The sequence below is a fragment of the Monopterus albus genome, unplaced genomic scaffold (genome assembly GCF_001952655.1).
Source record: "Monopterus albus unplaced genomic scaffold, M_albus_1.0 scaffold54.1, whole genome shotgun sequence".
NCBI lineage: Eukaryota > Metazoa > Chordata > Actinopteri > Synbranchiformes > Synbranchidae > Monopterus > Monopterus albus.
The window spans coordinates 2678504-2697550 of NW_018127934.1; the positions used below are offsets into that span (position 1 = coordinate 2678504).

General features: G+C 39.3%; 2 protein-coding genes across 2 annotated transcripts in view; one reads left to right on the forward strand and one right to left on the reverse strand.

Moving 5' to 3' along the window:
• The window catches only part of n4bp2 (NEDD4 binding protein 2), an 18589-nt gene extending 14017 nt beyond the window's left edge, over positions 1-4572 (reverse strand). The window contains exons 1-2 of the mRNA XM_020602033.1: positions 4102-4572; positions 2139-3177 (exon numbers count right to left, since the gene is read on the reverse strand). Coding sequence (XP_020457689.1) covers positions 2139-3177; positions 4102-4354 — 1292 coding nt within the window. The 5' untranslated portion in view covers positions 4355-4572. The remainder of the gene's footprint in view (positions 1-2138; positions 3178-4101) is intronic.
• A 1279-nt stretch (positions 4573-5851) lies between these two features.
• Positions 5852-19047, forward strand: part of pds5a (PDS5 cohesin associated factor A) — a 28222-nt gene continuing 15026 nt past the window's right edge. Inside the window, exons 1-11 of the mRNA XM_020602136.1 lie at positions 5852-6060; positions 6997-7149; positions 13492-13695; positions 14471-14557; positions 14850-14947; positions 16014-16140; positions 16673-16753; positions 16907-17054; positions 17608-17716; positions 18478-18572; positions 18703-18848. Coding sequence (XP_020457792.1) covers positions 7036-7149; positions 13492-13695; positions 14471-14557; positions 14850-14947; positions 16014-16140; positions 16673-16753; positions 16907-17054; positions 17608-17716; positions 18478-18572; positions 18703-18848 — 1209 coding nt within the window. The 5' untranslated portion in view covers positions 5852-6060; positions 6997-7035. The remainder of the gene's footprint in view (positions 6061-6996; positions 7150-13491; positions 13696-14470; positions 14558-14849; positions 14948-16013; positions 16141-16672; positions 16754-16906; positions 17055-17607; positions 17717-18477; positions 18573-18702; positions 18849-19047) is intronic.

The following is a 19047-nucleotide window of genomic DNA, read 5'->3' on the forward strand; positions in this document are numbered from 1 at the left end:
AAATGCTTTTATTGATGATTTAGAACAGAATTGATCAGCACATTTTATTCTTCTCCTTGGATCAAAGTGTATCAATGGACAGGAAGCTGTGATGTCATTAACTGTATGCATCTTTTTCAGTCTGCGATTGGCCGGAGGGTGCAGCCAGTGGGAGCTCAAGGGTCAATGCAGGCTCTGCCCCAGACTCACCTAGAGCAAGACAGAGTTATAACTCTTAACTAGAGCTGTTTCTGCTCCTGCAGGGTGATGTGATGATAACGTTGCTTTTTGGAACCTGCTCTGTTTCTTTTAACAGTGGTTTTGCTATCATTACTTTAATTGTAGAGATTCAGGAAAACAAAAGGTTAGCTTCTGAGAGAGTTCAGAATAAATGTAATGTCATGCTTCTCTGAGTCAGAAGGAAAGCAAAGATTAGGCCTGGGTAGGTAGCCTCAGCCTGCAGCCCAAGCCTAATCTTTGACTCAGAGAAGCACGACAAACCATTTGACTGACATTACATTTATTCTGAACTCTTTCAGAGGCTAAACCCTTGCCCCGGTAACAACTTCTTGTTCCCTGAATGTGTACCACAGAGAAGGTGATACGGGAAATGCAGATTAAAATAAAGTGAGCTTATCCTTGAAGTGGTCTGAAGCACAGTCAAGTGAACTGGTAGACTGAAGTGGAGTAGACAGAGTAGAACAGTTGAGTCCAGTAGAGTGGACTTTTTTGATTTAGTGGGATATAAGACTGCTGTGTTTTTGTATAAAGCCAGGAACAATTTATTACCTGGTGGAATTCAAAAACTATTTAATGAAAGGGAAGGGGGATACAATTTAAGGGGTCAGTTAAATTTAAAAATTCATGTTATGCGTACAACCAAAAAAAGATTTTGTATTTCCATAAGTGGGGTAAAACTATGGAATAATTTAAGTGTGGACATAAAAAATAGTAATAGAATTGATGAGTTTAAACATAAATATAAAGGTATGTGTCAATCAAGATATATGCAAGAACAGGTTTAATGATTAATTAGATGGAACATTGTGGGTGTGGTGTATGAATGTTAACACTTTGTAATAATTCTTTAGTATATTACTTGTGTGGTGTAGAAGAGAATTATTTAGAATCATTTACTGCTTGCAAACCAATGATGGTAAGATGATGTCATGGGGTAGGACTGGATAAGTCTGATTTCTTCCTACTCCATTCAAGCATGTACTAGGTATAAGCAAATTGATATTGGATTAGCATTTGTTGGATATGTGTAAAATTATGTGTGTTGACATATCAACTGCCTTTACATGCTTGAAAGAATAAATCAAATCAAAATCAAATCATTAGCAGAACTTGTTGTGCTAAACTAACGTGCTTCCAATTAGGTTAGTAAAAAAAAAATTTAAATGGCTAACTCTTTTCCCTCTTCAACATCTAAAGGGAACAAGCTAAAGACAGCTAAAGAATATTTCTTTTACCCCAGTCATTTAAAACTGCAAACAAATCTACTTGGGACATTTTACTAATATAGCATTATATAAACACTCTCTCAAATGTATTACCTTTTTACACAAGCAAGCTAACTTTATTTACACAGTACTTTGTAAAACTTAAGTTGTAAAGTGCTTTACAGAAAAAATAAAAGGAAATGGGAGATAGAAGAGATGTAAAAAAGGGGAAATAGGTGTATAACACAAAGTGATTGTTTTAAGATCTAGAAAAAGCTAAAAACACTGAGTTTTAAGATGCTTTTTGAAGATGTGTGCCTCAAATCAAATCAACAGTCAAATAGCGATCACCTTACGTTTTTAGCTTTGACCTTGGGATAAGCAGAAGTCCCTGCTCTAAAGACGTGCAGCCCTTCCCATCAGTATGAGGTAATGTTTCATATGGCAAATGTAAATTTTAAAATCTAGTATAAAAATTAAATTGAGGAAGTGGTGAACACAGCTATGATTTCTTAGCTTATGAACAAAACTTTAGTATCAGCATGTTGTCAAGTCAAACAAGCACTTTTTAATACAAGCTTGTTTCTTTTTATGGCAATACTGGCACAAAACCAAATTTCCACTCTGCAATATCACTGCAAACTGTACTTACAAGCATTATACATTACCAGAGAGATTAGCATATAGCTATTTAGAGCATCCCAACAGTCTTACCTCGCCAAGGTCGACTTGCCAGATCCTGGCGCACCGCGTAGCAACACGAGCACCTTCCCCTCCAAACGAAGCCTGCTGTATTGGGAAGGAAACTGTGGAGCAGCAGGCAGAGCCCAGGATTTTGGAATAGAAGCAGAAGGTTTGAGAGGTGCTCGATTGACAGAGACCCGGTTCAGCCACGGAGAGGGATGTCTGGGTTGGCTGGGCCTGTTTGAAAGTGGTTGCACCACAGGGGTGATGAAGGCTGGCCCCTGGTTTACATGGAAACGGGGAAAGAACACTGGTGCCTTCAGATTCCAAGGGCCTGACATGTAACCAAGCGGCTCCTGAGTTAACATGTTCACCTTAGATCTTGCTCCTCCGACTATCACATCAGAAGGCATGACTCCAACCTGCTCTGAAAGATTATGTGGAGGGTCTTGTTTTTTATACACCTGGAAAGCTGACGGACGTCCCGAAGCTGCCAGGTCCAAAGGGAGTTTTGGCTTGTCTTCAGGTGTCTCTGTCATCAGATATGTGAAATCTACCACCGACTGCTGCCCCTCTGTAGTCTCATCTTTCAAAGTGCTGAGCTGGTCCAGAGGAGAAGACACCCCAGACATATGCTCCATCAGGTCACCCACTGGACCTGGCTGACTGGTTGAAGGCCCTCTAGATCTAGGCTCCAGGCTAGACTGAAGGAGCTCAGGGAGGCCCTGCTGTGGTGGTGCTGGCGGTGCAAGAGGGAAGGAGGAAAGGGACGCACCAGCATATAAATACTGGCTGCTGGGGTGCTCTTCTCTCCCAACATCTTGTTGTGCGTTTAGTATCTCTAGTTCCTGATCAGCTAGCAGGTCCAGCTCATCTGACAGAAGGTTGGTGGAGTGAGGAGAGGAGGACTGCTGTAATGGTCTGGAGGAGTCCAGGTCTGGTTTAGGTTCAGAAAAGTGGGGGCTGAGCAGGGCAGCAGCAGTGCGCTCAAAGCCAGATACAGGAGGAATCGGGGCCGCAACTTCAGCCGCTACAGACAGTTCCAAGAAGGAGTCCATTGCATTTTCAACTAGAACGCAAACAAGAAGATAAAAAAGCCAAGTAAAACAAACATGTGAGTCAGTTACTTTTATTACAGTCAACCTTTAAAATTCATGTTTTGGTTTTTCACTGCCTGATTTCCATTCAAATTCAGTTGATAGGAAATTGGTCTCAGAACCATGATGTAACCTTTTAAACATACCATTAGTATCTTTAGGCCAATAAGAACACAGCATCAGTCTTTTAAAGGACTGAAAAATATAAACTAATTGAATTTTCTGTCCTGAGAAATATTGTGTCAACTCAGTTTCACAGTTGCTTTACTGTCAGCTTTGCCTCTTTATGTGGGTAACTTAACACTAAAGATTAACAAGGTGCAGGTACAAAGAAGCAGGCTCTTTAGTCTGTTTTTGTAAACTCCTACTGCTGTGTCTGTACAGGCAGGACTCATCTGACCAGGGATTACTAACTGTGCTTAATGCTTAAATGTTTGCTTTTGTGTCCTCTAGGGTCTGGAACACTTTTACTCTATAACCATTAGGCCAGTCGGCAGTGCTTTTGTTTAGTCTTGTTTGTTATTTCTCTCTTTGGTAACCAGAGAAGCACTTACTGGTGCTATGCAAGTAAAATCTGATCCACTGTACTAACAGTATCTGTCATTCCTATGTATCAGGGACGCAGGGTCTGGCGTTTTCATAGCTCATCCCAACAGGCACAACAGGTTGAAGAACCAAGAAATGCAAGGTGCAGTTTTAGTTGACTGCTCAATAATACACACCGTTTACATGACTTCCGTTGTAAAGTAGTTAATCTCTTTTAACTTAGTAAAGTGCTTCAGCTCTGTCAGAAATACACAGCTAACAAGCTAAGCTACCCAGCTAGCCTAACTGGTTAGCCCAAGAGTCAGAAGTCGCACAACTAATGTTGACTTAGTCGTCTGTATTTGGACTACCTTTGTAATCACACTCGGACAGTACGATGTCTATAACTTCGGGGTCCAGGTGTGAGAACATCTCCTGCATGCTTTTGGCGATTTTCTCCTTGTCGGAGCTGGGGATTGAGTTGCTGGGCGGAAAGTTGCTCATCATTGCACCGTCATATCCCTGAGGTACTCGGTAAGCCATGTTGTGGCCGAGGCTCTCCCCGTCTGACGGGCCACCGGGGACTCTGGCCGTGCCCTGACCGTTTTTCTTTCTCCGAGGCATTTCGTGGCCGAGATGCACCGTCTTCCGCTGCTCTCATTAGAGGCTAAATCGAGCTAACTAACGCTGAGTAGCTAGAAACAGATAGCACGGAGCTAAAAACATACTACTGTAGTATCTGTTATAGTAACATTAACCAAAGTCCAACTCAAGGTGATGATATCCAGCAGCACTGTAAGTGGTAAAAATTACATGAGAAAACACCAAATATCCCAAGTCAGCCAGAGAACAATACCGGAAATCAACACTTCAAAATAAAGGTTCTTCTCAGTACATTACAAATGTCGTCCGAACTGCTGTGGTGAAAGAATTACTCAGATACTTCACTTACCTAGAAGTAACAACACAGCAATGTAAAACTACTCAATTACAAGTCTTATATTAAAAATTTGATATATAAAAGTAGTATCAGCAAAATTAACTTAAAGTATCAAAAGTAAAATACATTATTCTGCAGTAAAATGCACTATGTGAATGATTACTATATGAATAGATTGTTAATACTGATGCATTACTGTGGGGCTGCTGAAGGTGGAACTAGTTTTAACAACTTTATATAGCCAAGGTAGTTTATTCCTGTTGTTGGTCAACATAGGGCTTGGCTTCATCCAAAGGCTCACAAGAGAGAGTGGTGAAATGATTTATGGCACAGGAAAGAAGAAAAAAGTTCTGTGTATGTGTACTTAAATCATTTGAGTAGTTTAGAGGGAAAATGTCTTTTTGCTATAAATTATAACAAACTCACAGACATCTTAAATGTCACAAGGGGCCCAGCTGCTTTTTGTAGGGGGACACAACCCAGAAAGTGCAGGCTCTGCACCTGCACTATACATCTTTTTTCAGAATATCCACTTGGCAATGTATTATAGTAAATTAGGCTACCATTGTACAGTGTATGTTCAAGACATAGTAGGCTATTGCTATGGTCTATCTTTAATGTCTATTCTGTTTATTTAGGCTTTTTTTAAAATCACAGAATCACTTAATTTTCTTGTATAATAGCATCTTTATGTAAAATTATTTAGTTCAAATGTCGAGCAAACCCTGTAAGAAATTGGGATATTTCTTAGTTGTTAAAATACCATTTGACCACCAGGTATCACTATTCTCACCAATTTACCATTTTATCAACAAAGTTAAGATGCTGAATTTGTTACTGACTATAGTAGGCTAGTTCTGGTAGCCTAACAGTAGGCCTATAATAATGAAAACAAGAAAAAGCAATATCAACCATTTTGGTATAGGTGTTGAGAGACTACTATGTTAGCCCTTAAAATATTGCACTGACTGTCATTGCAATTATTAGGATAATTGTGATGATGATTGATAACAGCCTATTCGTGGCAATAGTAATAGTATTACTGTTTCCTGTTAACTACATGCTAGCAATAATAAATATTATAATAAAGTAGCAGGATAAATTAATAGACAGACAAAATGGTTACTATGATTAGCAATTAATATTTACAAGTAGCCTACTGCTGAGAAATTAAGGGTAAACCGTACATTGGGGTGAACTGAGCTTTTTGTGTGTGACTCCCGCCATGTACTTGGCGCTCCAGTACTCCTGTGAGACCGAGGGGGGCGCTCTGCACTGAGCCTTCACAGAGACAGCACTGACTGAACTGACTGAACGGACAGAGAGCTTTGTGCCGAAAACTAAACCCAACCTGTATCAGACAAATGAATGGAAACGGCCCACTTGAGAGGTAAATACTAACGAAGAAACGTTTGGCATATATCCTGGGGTTTTATTCGTAGCCATATATTTGAAAATAGATTCATTTTGCATTTGTTAAGGTGTTCAAAATCATCCGTGGGGGCAAGTTGGTTGCGAGAGGAGGGCTCAGGGCGACGGTAGCAGCCCTTCTTCGCCTGTAAACTAGCGGCAGTACGAACGGATGCGTTGAAGTTGAAAAAAGACAGTAACAAGTAAATTAGCTTCATTTGTAAACTTCAGAAAGTAGTTGCATTTGTTGGATATCACAGGAACTTACCATGAGCATTGCTGTTTTAAGCAAAGATGATAGGATACTTCACTTCCTCTGTGATTATGGCTGGAGATGTGATGGGTACCCTGAATAGTTTGCGGCCTAGGCTAGCAAATCTGGCTAAGCAGTTAGCTAGCTCGGCTAACGTGTATTAGCTGCTGCCTGCTGCTGTTAACGTGACAGCCTTCCCGCAAAATGCTAGCTAGCCGCTAGCCAATGATGTTTGCACTGCAACTAGCCTCCTAGCTAATTTGATAACCTGTATGACAGAAGACATACACTGTCTGCTTTCTTGTTGTTTTTAAAGTTGTTTTCCAACAACTTGGTGGACCAAGTAGCTGTAAGGTTTTCGAAATAGCAGTTGGGTTTTTTTCTCCAGCGATACGATGTTTCATGAGAAATTTGCGGAAATATGGAGCTGATGTTTAGCTGGGGCATTTTAGCATGTAAGCTAATAATATGCACAATGCTGATGCAATGTTGACTTTCTGTTTGAAAAGTATTCTTTGTTGTAATATGGTTAAGTATACACGTGATGTTTTATTAAATTTAGCGGGCAAAATTGAGGTTTGGCAAATGAGAATGATGCTTAAAATGAGGTTTTTGTAAGTGCTGTAGCATGGTTGTGTTGAACTTTTGTTTTCTGACCCATAGAGGCCAGTAGAAGACCGTGTGGATTACACATCAACAAGCATGGAGTTCCCGCAACAACAGAAACCTGCGGGAGACGGAAAGATCGTCTATCCACCAGGAGTAAAAGAGATTACTGACAAAATCAGCAATGATGAGGTGGTCAAAAGATTGAAGGTATGTTGATGGGGTTTCTTGCTGTCAAGTCACGTTTTCTGCAAGCGTTAATATCATGTCATTGACCAGCCCCAGGCGCAATGCCAAAGCCCTTCTAACTCTTCTAACTGTTGGATATTAAGTAATAGGAGGCGTTTCTGTTGTGGCAAGTTGTTTTCCCAATCCTGTCTTCATGCTGAAGTCTCTCAGTCTGTAGATAACAGAGAACTGCGATCTTTTTAAACTTGAGTGTAATATTAATTTAAAACAGAATTTACTATTCTTTGGAAGTTTTGAAAGCTCCAACCTTTAGAGCACTTTTACCCTGTCTCCTTAAGGCTGGAAAAATTAGATGATGCCCAAATGTCAGAAAAGCAAATATTACACACAGTTTTTACTGCAAGGTATCAAACTGTGACTCTTAGTTAAGAGAGACTGAAGAAAGCAGCTGAGCTAATTGAGCATGTAATAACCAAGATCCTATTGACCTGTTTAATATCAGCACGACCTACATAGTCAAATAAGTTCTAAATGCAGTACACCAGCATGCTCAATATTAAAACTTGTTAAGTGTTTCCTGTATGACATGTGAGTGTCCTGAAATTTAAATCTGACTATCTCCTGTTGTGTGCTACATGCGTGACAGGGCAGCTCTGGACAATGTTTGGATATGAGTCTGTGGACAGGGTTCAGAATTCATGTATGAAAACAGCTTAAGCTACAGGCTACTTTTTTGAATAGTCATTGCGTCTCCCCCAGGTCTTGCATCCAACTGATAATACACTGTTAACAATACACTAGCTATGACAGAGCTCTATTCACCAAATGTCTGAGGCAGTAACAAAATATAAAATTAGTATTATGGTGAATAAACATTATTTAAAATGCCCTAAATGAGTGTTGATGGTGACCTTTAATACAACTTCACAGATATTTCTGAGTACAGTTTTGCCCTGAAATCCCTGAACCTCAGTGTAGCACTAAACTAGAAATGCTGATACCCTGGAGCTCAGAAAGGCAATCTTAACTTGTTGTGAAAAAGGACTATTATAGAAACTCTTTCAGGCACGGAACCTTTAACTTTATGCTGTTGTTAGAGCTTATTTCATTGGTGAAAGAGACCAAATGAGGATGTTTATAGTTTTTGAAATTTTAATTAGTTAACTGAGTCTATCCAATGTCAAAGCATTTCACAGTTCATTTGCTCTTTATTTGATCAAGGAAAACACTGTGTAGAGGGACAGAAAGAAGGCTGAGGAATTGGGAAAGAACATCTGCTTTGTTCGTTTGTGTATTGTAACGATGACTGTTTTGAATCACACGTATTTCTCAGAGGGAGGGCTTCCTTCAGCTAAAGGACCATTTTGATATTTGGGGAAATACATTTGCTTTCTTGTTGAGAGTTAGATGAGAATATCAGTACCACTCTTATAATGGTACAGTAGATAATAAAGCTACAGCCAGCTGCTGGCTGAGGTATTGTCACTATGAGGTTGTTAGACAACAATTTCTACTCCAGGAAGTTACTACCCCCAGCCAAGTAATAGTGCCCCACACAATTCCCAGTAAAACTGCAACTTTTCATTTTTACATTTAGCCAAAATTTTGTATGGTTAAAAAACTATATATATCTTAAGGAAGTAAGTGAATTAGCTTTAGTGGTGATGGTAGCAATATTTTTTACCTTTGGAAAGAGCCGGACCAGCATTTTTCCCCCTATTTCCAGTCTTTGTGCTGAGCTAGGCTAACCAGCTGGTGGTGTAGCACCATATTTACTGTACAGACATGAAAATGGTATCAGTCTTCTCATCTAACTCTCCATAAGAAAGTGAATAAATATATTTCTTATAAAGTTGGACTATTCCATTAACACTAAGTCTTGTCTGGAGAGACGCTTCTTTCTCATTGAGCACACAACCTGATTCACTTTCATATAATTTTAACTACTTTTATTTTTAGATACTCTACAGTGCATGTTTCTTTTAATCAAATTAAGTGTTTAGACCAACCACAGCACTGTCTTAAAAAAAGCAAGAGTCTGTATTTGTAAGGTTTTTTGTTTAGGTATCATTTAGATGGTGGAATATGATCCAGGGAGACTAGTTTGAGTAACAGATCAGTGAGTTTAAAGTGTTATCAGGCATCAGAACTCTGCCCAGATGTTATGAGGAATAAATTTATAATTCTTTAAATTTATCACAGCCAATATTTTATCCTACTTATCGATGATTGCCAGGTAAATGGGAGAACTCCCCTGTGTGAAAGTAATTTATTAGGATCATATGCTTGTATGTATTTGATTGGCCCACAAGCAGCATTGTCAGGTCCTATTTTTTTTTTTTTTTTTTTTTGCAATAGTGCACTGGGCTATTTTTTTTTCACACAGGTGCTAATGTCTGTTTGAACATAGCCGAGGGGTTCAGTACACTGTTTGAAAGACATAAGAAAGGGAACGTTAGGTTTTTGATTCCTCTCCATGGGGAAGGAAGTGGTTGTTGCCTTACAGTTTATCAGATAGTATCAGAGCAGCTTGCATGAGCTGCATGGTTAAATTATGGCTTAAATGTAGTTAAACATTTAACAGAAACGTCACAGCTGTTTATTGTGTTTTGCTTACACTCAGTTGCCAGTTTAATAGGCACATCAAGTTAAAACTAATGTAGTCTACTACAACAGTCCTGCAACAAATCCTCCCTAATGAATGTGATAATGTTCAGTTTTGTTGAAAATGTTATAGGCCCCTTTCAGACATGAATTTGCAGGCTACATGTAGCCATGTGGCAATTTGTTTTTAGCCCCTTTCAGACATGAAAGAAAGTCACTTTCGGCTTTTCCCGTTTAGGGGTCACCACAGCGAATCGTCTCACTGACGACTCGCATGTTGACATTTGGCACATGTTTTACGCCGGATGCCCTTCCTCATGCAACCCTCACTGGAACCCGGGCTGCAGCGGCGAGAGCGCTGCGCCTTATCTACTAGCCTACCAGGGAAGGCTAGCCCCTTTCAGACATGGTAGCTGTGAATTTGCTGGCTACATGTAGATAGCAGTTGCATTTTATAGCTGCTGTGTAGAAAAGTCGTTCACGCAGTACCCAACATCATGTGAGACAGACAGAAAGCAATAACACTAACTATTTATTTTGTCAGTAATGTCTTCCTCTGCAGGGAGAATGAACAGTTTAGTGATTTCCATGTCAGACCACTTTCCAGGTATTCTGTGTTAGCTCATACCACTAAACCATATCTTCTTTGTACCAGCACAAAATTAACTATGCACAAACTAGTGATGTAATATTCTTTTTTTATTTGTGCCCCAGTTTCTCCACTTGCCCTAAATATACTCCTTTGAGAGAGATTGAGTGTAGCTCTGGTTGAGGGAACTAGAAAGTCAATGAAGAGAGGGAGTGGCATTAACCAGAACAAAGCAGTGGAATCGGAGAAAACACTGTTTGCATGTACGTACATCTTACGTAACACTGTTATCATCTTGAGCATGGTCTTACTGAGAGTTTGCCCACTTCAATTCAGACATGTTACTGGTAAGAACGTATCCGGATATTTGACTAGTAGTGCTGTTATGTTCATGAATGATGCAGTTCTGTTGCATGGCTCTTGGATAGGAACAAAGGGATCTGATTCTTTTCTGAGAGCTGTTCTTTTTAAAGTTGTAAATAAAGTTCACTGCATGACATGAATCGACAAGTGATTTCTCTCTCTCTCTCTCTCTAGATTATATGTATGTCATTATACATCTACATCTGTTGTATTAGGGCAGAGAGAGACCAACAAACTAGTGGTGTTGAAGGCCAAATGTTGCGTCGCCTCACGTCCGCCTTGTCTGGGCCATTGAAGTTGGAAAAGTGTCAGTTAAACACACCACACAGACTAAAGTTAACAACCGACTAGCACGTACTGTATGTTCTGCGCCTGCGTGATAACTCCCCCAACCAGCTGGTGGTGCTATCTGTATTTGCCATACATAAAGGGTAGAAGAAGACTTAGTGGAAATACAGCTGTAAACAAAGCTGTCATTCATTACATTTACTGTTTATAGCTGCTCCTAAGTGAGAATGTCTAATAAGAAGTTGTAAATGGCATTGCTGTTCCCTTTCCTTGGTCTTTTGGTTGTGGAAGAAGAAAGGAGGCTGTGGGCCTGAAAAACAAGAAACTGCACTAAATTTGTGAAATCATGGATATTACAGTGATGGGCTGAAAGGGCTTTCCCAAGTCGTTGTCTTCTCATACATTGATTTGCTACGCTGTACAGACAATCTGAGTGGTTTCTCACCGACAAGGCCCGACCAGCTAGACACTGATTCATCATGCTGAATCGGCTGAAAATCTGCCAACAGGGTTCCAACTAGTGCCAATGGGAAGACAAGCCACAACAGCCCCGATGGCTGACTATTGGTGTGTCATGAGCCGTAGGCTGCATCAGTTTTAGCCTTGGCGTACCTGTGAAACTGCTAACTGAGTGTATATTTTCAGATTGCGCTAAAATTCTGTCCAAATAAAGTCACAGAGACACACACATACACTCATCTCTGTGTAAAGAGTCTTTACCAGTTGAATTGTGAGAACTGTGGAGGGTTGGAGTGAGTCTGTGTCACTAGTATTTGTAGGAGTGTCTGTGTTGCTCTGCAATCTGTTGGCCCATCCCCCACCACTGGCTGCCTGGCTGTTCAGTGAGCTTCACAGCACGCTCTCTCCTCAAATCTCTTAGTCCCTTTTCAGACGTGCACTGGAATCCTAAGTCTATCTAGACATTACCCTGAAGAGCTGTATGTGAGAATGTAAATGTCTGAGTCAGTTGAAATGGACTAACCCCTGCCAGCTATCTAGTACAATGTTCGTGTAATGGCCAAGTGAGCACATAGTGAGTAACAAGCTGCTCCAAACAAATTGCCACTAAGGGATTAATAAAGTCATTTAAGTTGAATAGGCCTAGATGAGCACTCTTCTTTCTTGAGTTATTAAAAATGCCAAAAGTTCTTAGTTTAACATGCGAATGGGTAGATAAAGATTTAAACAAAGTAGTTATTGTTCCACCTTAGTTGGGAATAGCCACCAGCAAATATCATATTTTTACAGTTGTCTTGTTTACTTCAGAAGAATTAAGCCATTATTGTTTACAATGGCGTTACTGATTTGTGGGACTTTTTGTATTTAATTGTGTAGTTTTGTGCCATTTTGTGAGCAATGGTCTTCTTCTTGGACACAGTGGAGGTCAGCTTCAGGCAGTTTCCTTTGCACTTTCTGAGCTGTCAATGAAACAATAGTTTCCACAGATAATCCTTGTACCAAGTCTGATGCACTTACCTGTCTGGTTTTCAATGTGTTGTTACATGTCATTTTTTGTACCATCTCTCAGAATCTGGTCAAATTGTGAATTGTGCATGTCATTTTTTTGTACCATCTCTCAGAATCTGGTATGTTACTTGTTTAAGGAATTCCTTACAATGTGGAAAGTGACGTCATGTAGTATTATGCCTGGTTCAGACAATGGTCACCATGGTCAGATTACACGATTATAAAGACATAAAATCTTGCTGCGACTTTGACGAGGGATATAATATATTACACATTGGCGTCTGACAGATCACAGTCTGTTGTCGTTCACAATTTGCATGAAGGAGGTGCCACGGACCTGGAGAATGTAAACGGAGAATAGTGTCTGAGGTGGTATACTGGCTGTCTGTGTTTGTAAAAGCATTAAAAACGCTGCAGACCTGTCCATAGGTCGCATGAAGGAGGCTGTATGGGTTGTCTTCACAGGTAAGGCAGTGGTTAAAAATAGGTGGTTTCAAGCCAGTAGTACAACTGAAAACTAGCTAGCTAAAAGCCCAGTCTGCTCTGGTTGGTCAGCTCCCACAGCTCTGAATAGGAGCTGCCTACCAACTCCAAGCCATGTTTCTGGATTTCATCCAGGTTTGGTCTGCAGCATTAGCTCTGCTAACATCATTAGCCACCGTTAGAAGCCACTGTATCTTTGCTGGATCTGAGGATGGAAGTACTGTAGGTATGACCAACAGCCAAGTAGAATCTGTGCTTTCCTCTGAGCTGTGCCATGTTGCTGTTCATCTGCCCTTCTAGCGAGAAAATCTCAGTGGTGGACCAGTAGCACCAAAATGGATCTGAGTGGGAGGAGAATCTATGAAATGAACTGCCATGGCATTTTGGATGATGTCATAAAGAGACAAATCTGAACAGCATGTTCAAGCAGGGGTTTTTACAAATGCAAAACAGGCAGGGTCTGCTCTTTTCTCATGTTTTGTGCACACACAGAGACCCATGTGAATGTCAGAAAATGCTCTAAAGGTGAATTTTGCATAACGTGTACTTTAACTTACTCTTTTTCACAGATGGTGGTGAAGACCTACATGGACATGGATCAAGACTCTGAAGAGGAGAAGCAGCAGTATCTTGGTCTGGCTCTCCACCTTGCCTCAGAGTTCTTCCTCAGGAACCCCAATAAAGATGTACGGCTACTGGTCGCTTGCTGTCTGGCTGATATCTTCAGAATCTATGCCCCCGAGGCCCCCTATACCTCCCACGACAAACTCAAGGTTAGGAATGGACCCGGAACAACTGTATGATGTCCTCTTATTAACAGACTCACTGTTAATAAGAGCTTAATAAATAATGTTAATAAAAGCTTTTGAATACTTTTTCCTTGGGCCTAGTGCCCAAGGAAAAAGTATTCAAAACAGTCCAAGGTCCTCACATGTGCTGACCACTCTTGGTGGAAAAGCAGCTGTGTGCAGAATTTATGAGCTGTAGTTATTTAGCATGAACAGGAACATGCTGCTGTTCAGTTAGTTTAAGCCACTCTGTTCTTTATGAAATAGTGTGTTTGACTGACAACTAGTTGGCAGTTAACATTCATCAGTAAACTGATTTTGGATTAGCATTGGTTGGATATGTGTAATTATGTGTGTGTTGTTGTCATTTGTTCTGTTCTGCATGTTTGAAAGAATAAATCAATCAATCAATCAGTTCATTGTTCTTACATTTAAACAAAGTTACATAATTTTACATATGTCATTTGGCCTTTCTATGTCATTACGCTTCAGCTTTTAAGTCTCATTGTAATGCCATGAAATGTGTATTATTTGTTATTGTTGCATTTCAGTGGATGCCCTTGACATTAAAGTCAGCAATATTGATAAATTATCTAACAGACAATGGTGTTTTTGCAGCAGTAATGAACTTTTGTCACTACCTCCTCTGGACAAATTTGCTGTTGAGATCTTGACAAAAAAAAAAATTTCTTTTTTGAATTATCACTACATGTCTTTCAGTATATAAAAAAACTCAAGTGTTCTCCAATCTTGTCTCCAGGACATCTTCCTGTTCATCACCAGACAACTAAAGGGACTAGAAGACACCAAGAGCCCTCAGTTCAATAGATACTTCTACCTGCTGGAGGTAAGGCACAATCAGTAATTCAGTCATGTGTCAAACAACAAATAATGTAATACTACACATTCCGTTTTTGCTGCTTAAACAGAATACCTATAGATTTTGGACCAAATTTTTAATTGCATTGACCAAATAATTAAGTAATAAATTTTTAAAACTGCATATTAATTGCTAGTGAAAATAATCAATTGCTTACCCACTTGTTTTTCATATACTATAGCTCAAAGGGAAAGTACACTGTTGAAATATTGGCTGCTGATGAAAGAGTAACATTTTTGTGTATTCTGTGTTTTTGTAGAACTTAGCATGGGTGAAATCCTACAACATATGCTTTGAACTGGAGGACTGCAATGAGATCTTCATCCAGCTTTTCAAAACACTCTTCTCTGTCATCAAGTAAGATCCTTGTTATCTGCAGCTGTATCCTTTTGTGTAAAATCTTTTTATCTTCACATTATCTTTCTTCTACTTTCTGTTGCTGTTTGTCAGGACCTTCTTAATCTGTCACACGTGTGGATAAGCTCCCTTTTTACACCTTTTTATTAGACTGATATAAACAAACACTTGTAACATAAACAGCTGCATCCAGTGTATACATTTCATGACGGCCATGGCCTCATGGCTGTCCTGACGTTTATGCCCTTGCATCTGACCATGAACTTCCCTCTATATTTATAGCAGTTAAATGGCCACATTGCCTGGTGTGCCCTCATCAGGTTGGACAGGATAAGTGATATCAGTAAATGATTGCTAAGTCATACATTTGTTTATGAGCAGCCACTCAAGTAGGTGTGTGTTTCATGGATGTATTAAGGAGATTGGTGCGCTTATTGAAGTAGGGAGCGCTGCTAATAAAACCTTCATGGTATTGGTGTGTAAGTTGGCATAATATGTTGTAAAATTTTTGATGTTATTCACTCTTTAATGCTGCTGGATAGCAAACATTTTTACGAATGGATGGTGAACCTCTGTTGTCTATGTTCACTACATTTGTAGCTCAGAGTGTGCGTCAATAAAGCTAGCGGTATTGTGCATGAAATCCCCAAACCAGAATCATCCAAATAAAAAATAAAAAAATTCCTTAATTGGCATGAAATATTTCACTTTACTTGTAATGAATCTAGAATATGCGAGTTTCACTTTTTGAATTAAATTATGGAAAATTACTTTCTCATGATTTTCTAATTTTTTGAGATGCATCCATGCCTGTAGATGCATACAGTAGGTTATTTGTTTATTGGCCTTAATAGTCCAGACAAGTGGCCTGTGCCATATGAAATTGGAGGCCAAATGACCTTGACCTTCAAAATATGAAACGTATGGGCTGGCTACATCCTGTTTTTAGTTCTGGAGGTGGTCACAGTGTATAATCCTCCAGTTTTTTTTATTTATTATTTTATTAAGTTTTTAACACCCAAGGTCAGATTGTCCTTTCTCAGTCTGTATCTCACTGCCTCCACAGTAACAGCCATAACCAGAAGGTTCAGATGCACATGATGGACCTGATGAGTTCTATCATCATGGAGGGAGATGGAGTCACACAGGAGCTGTTGGACACCATCCTCATTAACCTCATCCCTGCACATAAGGTAAGACACATAAGCACACTCGTATATATTCTTTAACTATAGTGTCCTTTGTTTTTATTCATTTTTCATTGAGACATGTGAGGGTGTTTGCCATAATTTCTCTTTTTAATTTTCAAAAAAAAAAGTCTGGTTATGTGTTTTGAATATTAAAAAATGTGTGGAAAGCTTTTTCAGAAATCACTTGGTGAAAAACTTTGGATATATCAGTTTAAAGATTTACCATGTGCAATACAAACACTCACTGTTTTCACATTGTTTATTATTTATTGCTTACTGAGACTTGAGCTTGTATGAATGGTTTCTTTTCATCTTGCACTTTGCTCTCTGTTAATTGAAAACATATTCTTAGTTGTCCTTACCACAGGAGGGCCCTTATTAATCTAAACTGTAATGACTACGTAGCCTTTCCCATGGCCTTGTGTCCTGTCTCGCTCTAGACTGCCAACTGTAAAAAAAAAAAAAATACAAAATGCTGCCTAAAATACATGTATGCATACGTGAACCAACCAGTGTTTCACATTCCTCGTAACAGAATCTGAACAAGCAAGCGTATGATCTTGCCAAGACTCTGCTGAAGAGGACTGTCCAGACCATAGAGACATGCATTGCAAATGTGAGTAGCATCTTGGATTCTACTGTGTTTATTTTGGTTCTCTGTTTGATTCTGTTTTTGTTTCTGTTACTCTTGTCTTCAGACTCTACCAACATAAATTGCATCCTGAAACTACAGTATGTCTTTTTACCTCACTTTTTTTCCCCCCTTCAGTTCTTCAATCAAGTTTTAGTAATGGGCAAGTCATCAGTCAGTGACCTATCAGAGCATGTCTTTGACCTCATCCAGGAACTGTTTGCCATCGACCCAATGCTGCTGACCTCTGTCATGCCTCAGCTGGAATTCAAACTTAAGGTTAACAGTGATAAGAATGCACCTCACCTCAGACCAAAGAGCATCAGTTTTTGTGTTAATGTGTCACTCAAAATGTTAACATTGACTTTTATGTTCATAATCATTGTATATTTTGTCATTGTTGATTTATTAATAGAATAATATAAATGGTTAATGGATAATCTGCCAAAGCTTAAAGCATGAGCACATTGTACAATGTATCACTTACACAATTTTATGCCTCAGTAGTGCAAGCTAATGTTATCATTTTCATTATCTTGGTGAAAAAGCCCTTAGATAGCGGCTCGGTTAACTTTTGTTTTTAAACAGTATATACAGGAACTTCAAAACAGGAAACCAATGTAAAGTCATTCTTAATGTTAAACAATTTTAGTGATATTTGCCAACTATTTTCTTACTCCAGCCTCTCAAATGAGAGGTTTAGTTTGCAATAAAAGTGTAACCATGACCAAAATTTATATCAGTTTGAAGAGGAGCTAAAAAAAAATGGTGTGTTTTAAGTGTTTTTTTTTTTTTTTTTTTTTTTTTTTTTTTTTTTTTCTAGGAGAATTGTGGGGCAGGGGGTCTTGAGCGTCTTGCTGTTGTACGATTGCTAGCTAAGTTGTTTGGGGCCAAAGACTCAGAGCTGGCCTCACAGAACAGACCGCTGTGGCAGTGCTTCTTGGGGCGGTGAGTTACACGTGTGCGCACAAACACACGTACAGCACATACACATAGTGATGCTTTAAACAGATCCAATCCATGCAGGAGACACTAACCAAATTAAAAGTGAGAAGAGGTGTTATTGATATCAATTATTTTTGTAGAATTCACATTTTAAATGTGATCTCATGGTGGGTTTGTCTAGTTTTTGTATACAGTCAGTGGTCAAACTGGATAACCTAAAATCAGAAATAGCCAGTGGTGAATACACACTACATCATCGAAGGCCAAGATTGGACGTATGGGAGAAATTCGGTGTGGTTACACACTGTGAGGACAGCATTATCAGCATCTTTGCTGCTTGTAAATAGTGCCAAAATGTGTTAGCGTTTAGAGTATATAAAGTTAAAATTGGAAAATAAAAATGAGCATTAGAATCAGGTGGTTGAAGTGGGGCATGTCTATATAGCACCATGACATTGGAAATGGAAAGCAGGCTAGTGAAGAAACATTTTAAATCCTCTCAATTTTTTAAACCTGGTTGGTTAATGGAGCATCAGTAGAGGTAAATGGTATGAAAACCCATAGTCAGCTGACGCAGTAGACAGTGTAGCTAAGAGAGCAGGCAAATTAAGATTAGTCTTCCTAGTAAAACATTTGCTTTGTTTCATTTAGACACTTTATTTGTAATTCCTCCATCAATTACTTGCTCCTTCACCTGGTTTCTCTAAGCATGATGTATAATTCAATTGAATTGACTGTATATGTGTAATGGATATTTTCTCCAGGTTCAACGACATCCATGTTCCTGTAAGGCTAGAGTGTGTAAAGTTTGCCAGCCACTGCCTCATGAACCACCCAGACCTGGCCAGAGATCTGACAGGTGTGCTTTTTGTTTGTTTTTGTCCAGATTACTCTCCCCTCTCCTGTCTAATTCAGTCCAGTCTTTCACATTATACAGTACTTTGAGCAATAATATGATTATACCTCTTTCTCTTCTTGATCCAATCAAGAGTATCTGAAGGTGCGTTCCCATGACCCAGAGGAAGCTATCCGCCATGATGTCATTGTCACCATCATCAATGCCGGAAAAAAAGACCTCAATTTGGTCAATGATCAACTGCTGGGCTTCGTACGAGAAAGGACCCTGGACAAGAGGGTGAGACAAACATGCACATACATATGGCGCATCAGTAGTGCAGATATCAATCAATGAATCACACATAAACTTCATTACCAAATATGTTAAAATACAGAGAATTTGATTCCAGCTCAATGGCCCCTGATTTGCACCAAATAAATCAAAAAGCAAAAACAGAATAACAAGTAAAAAAAAAAAAAAAAGACAACCATCTATT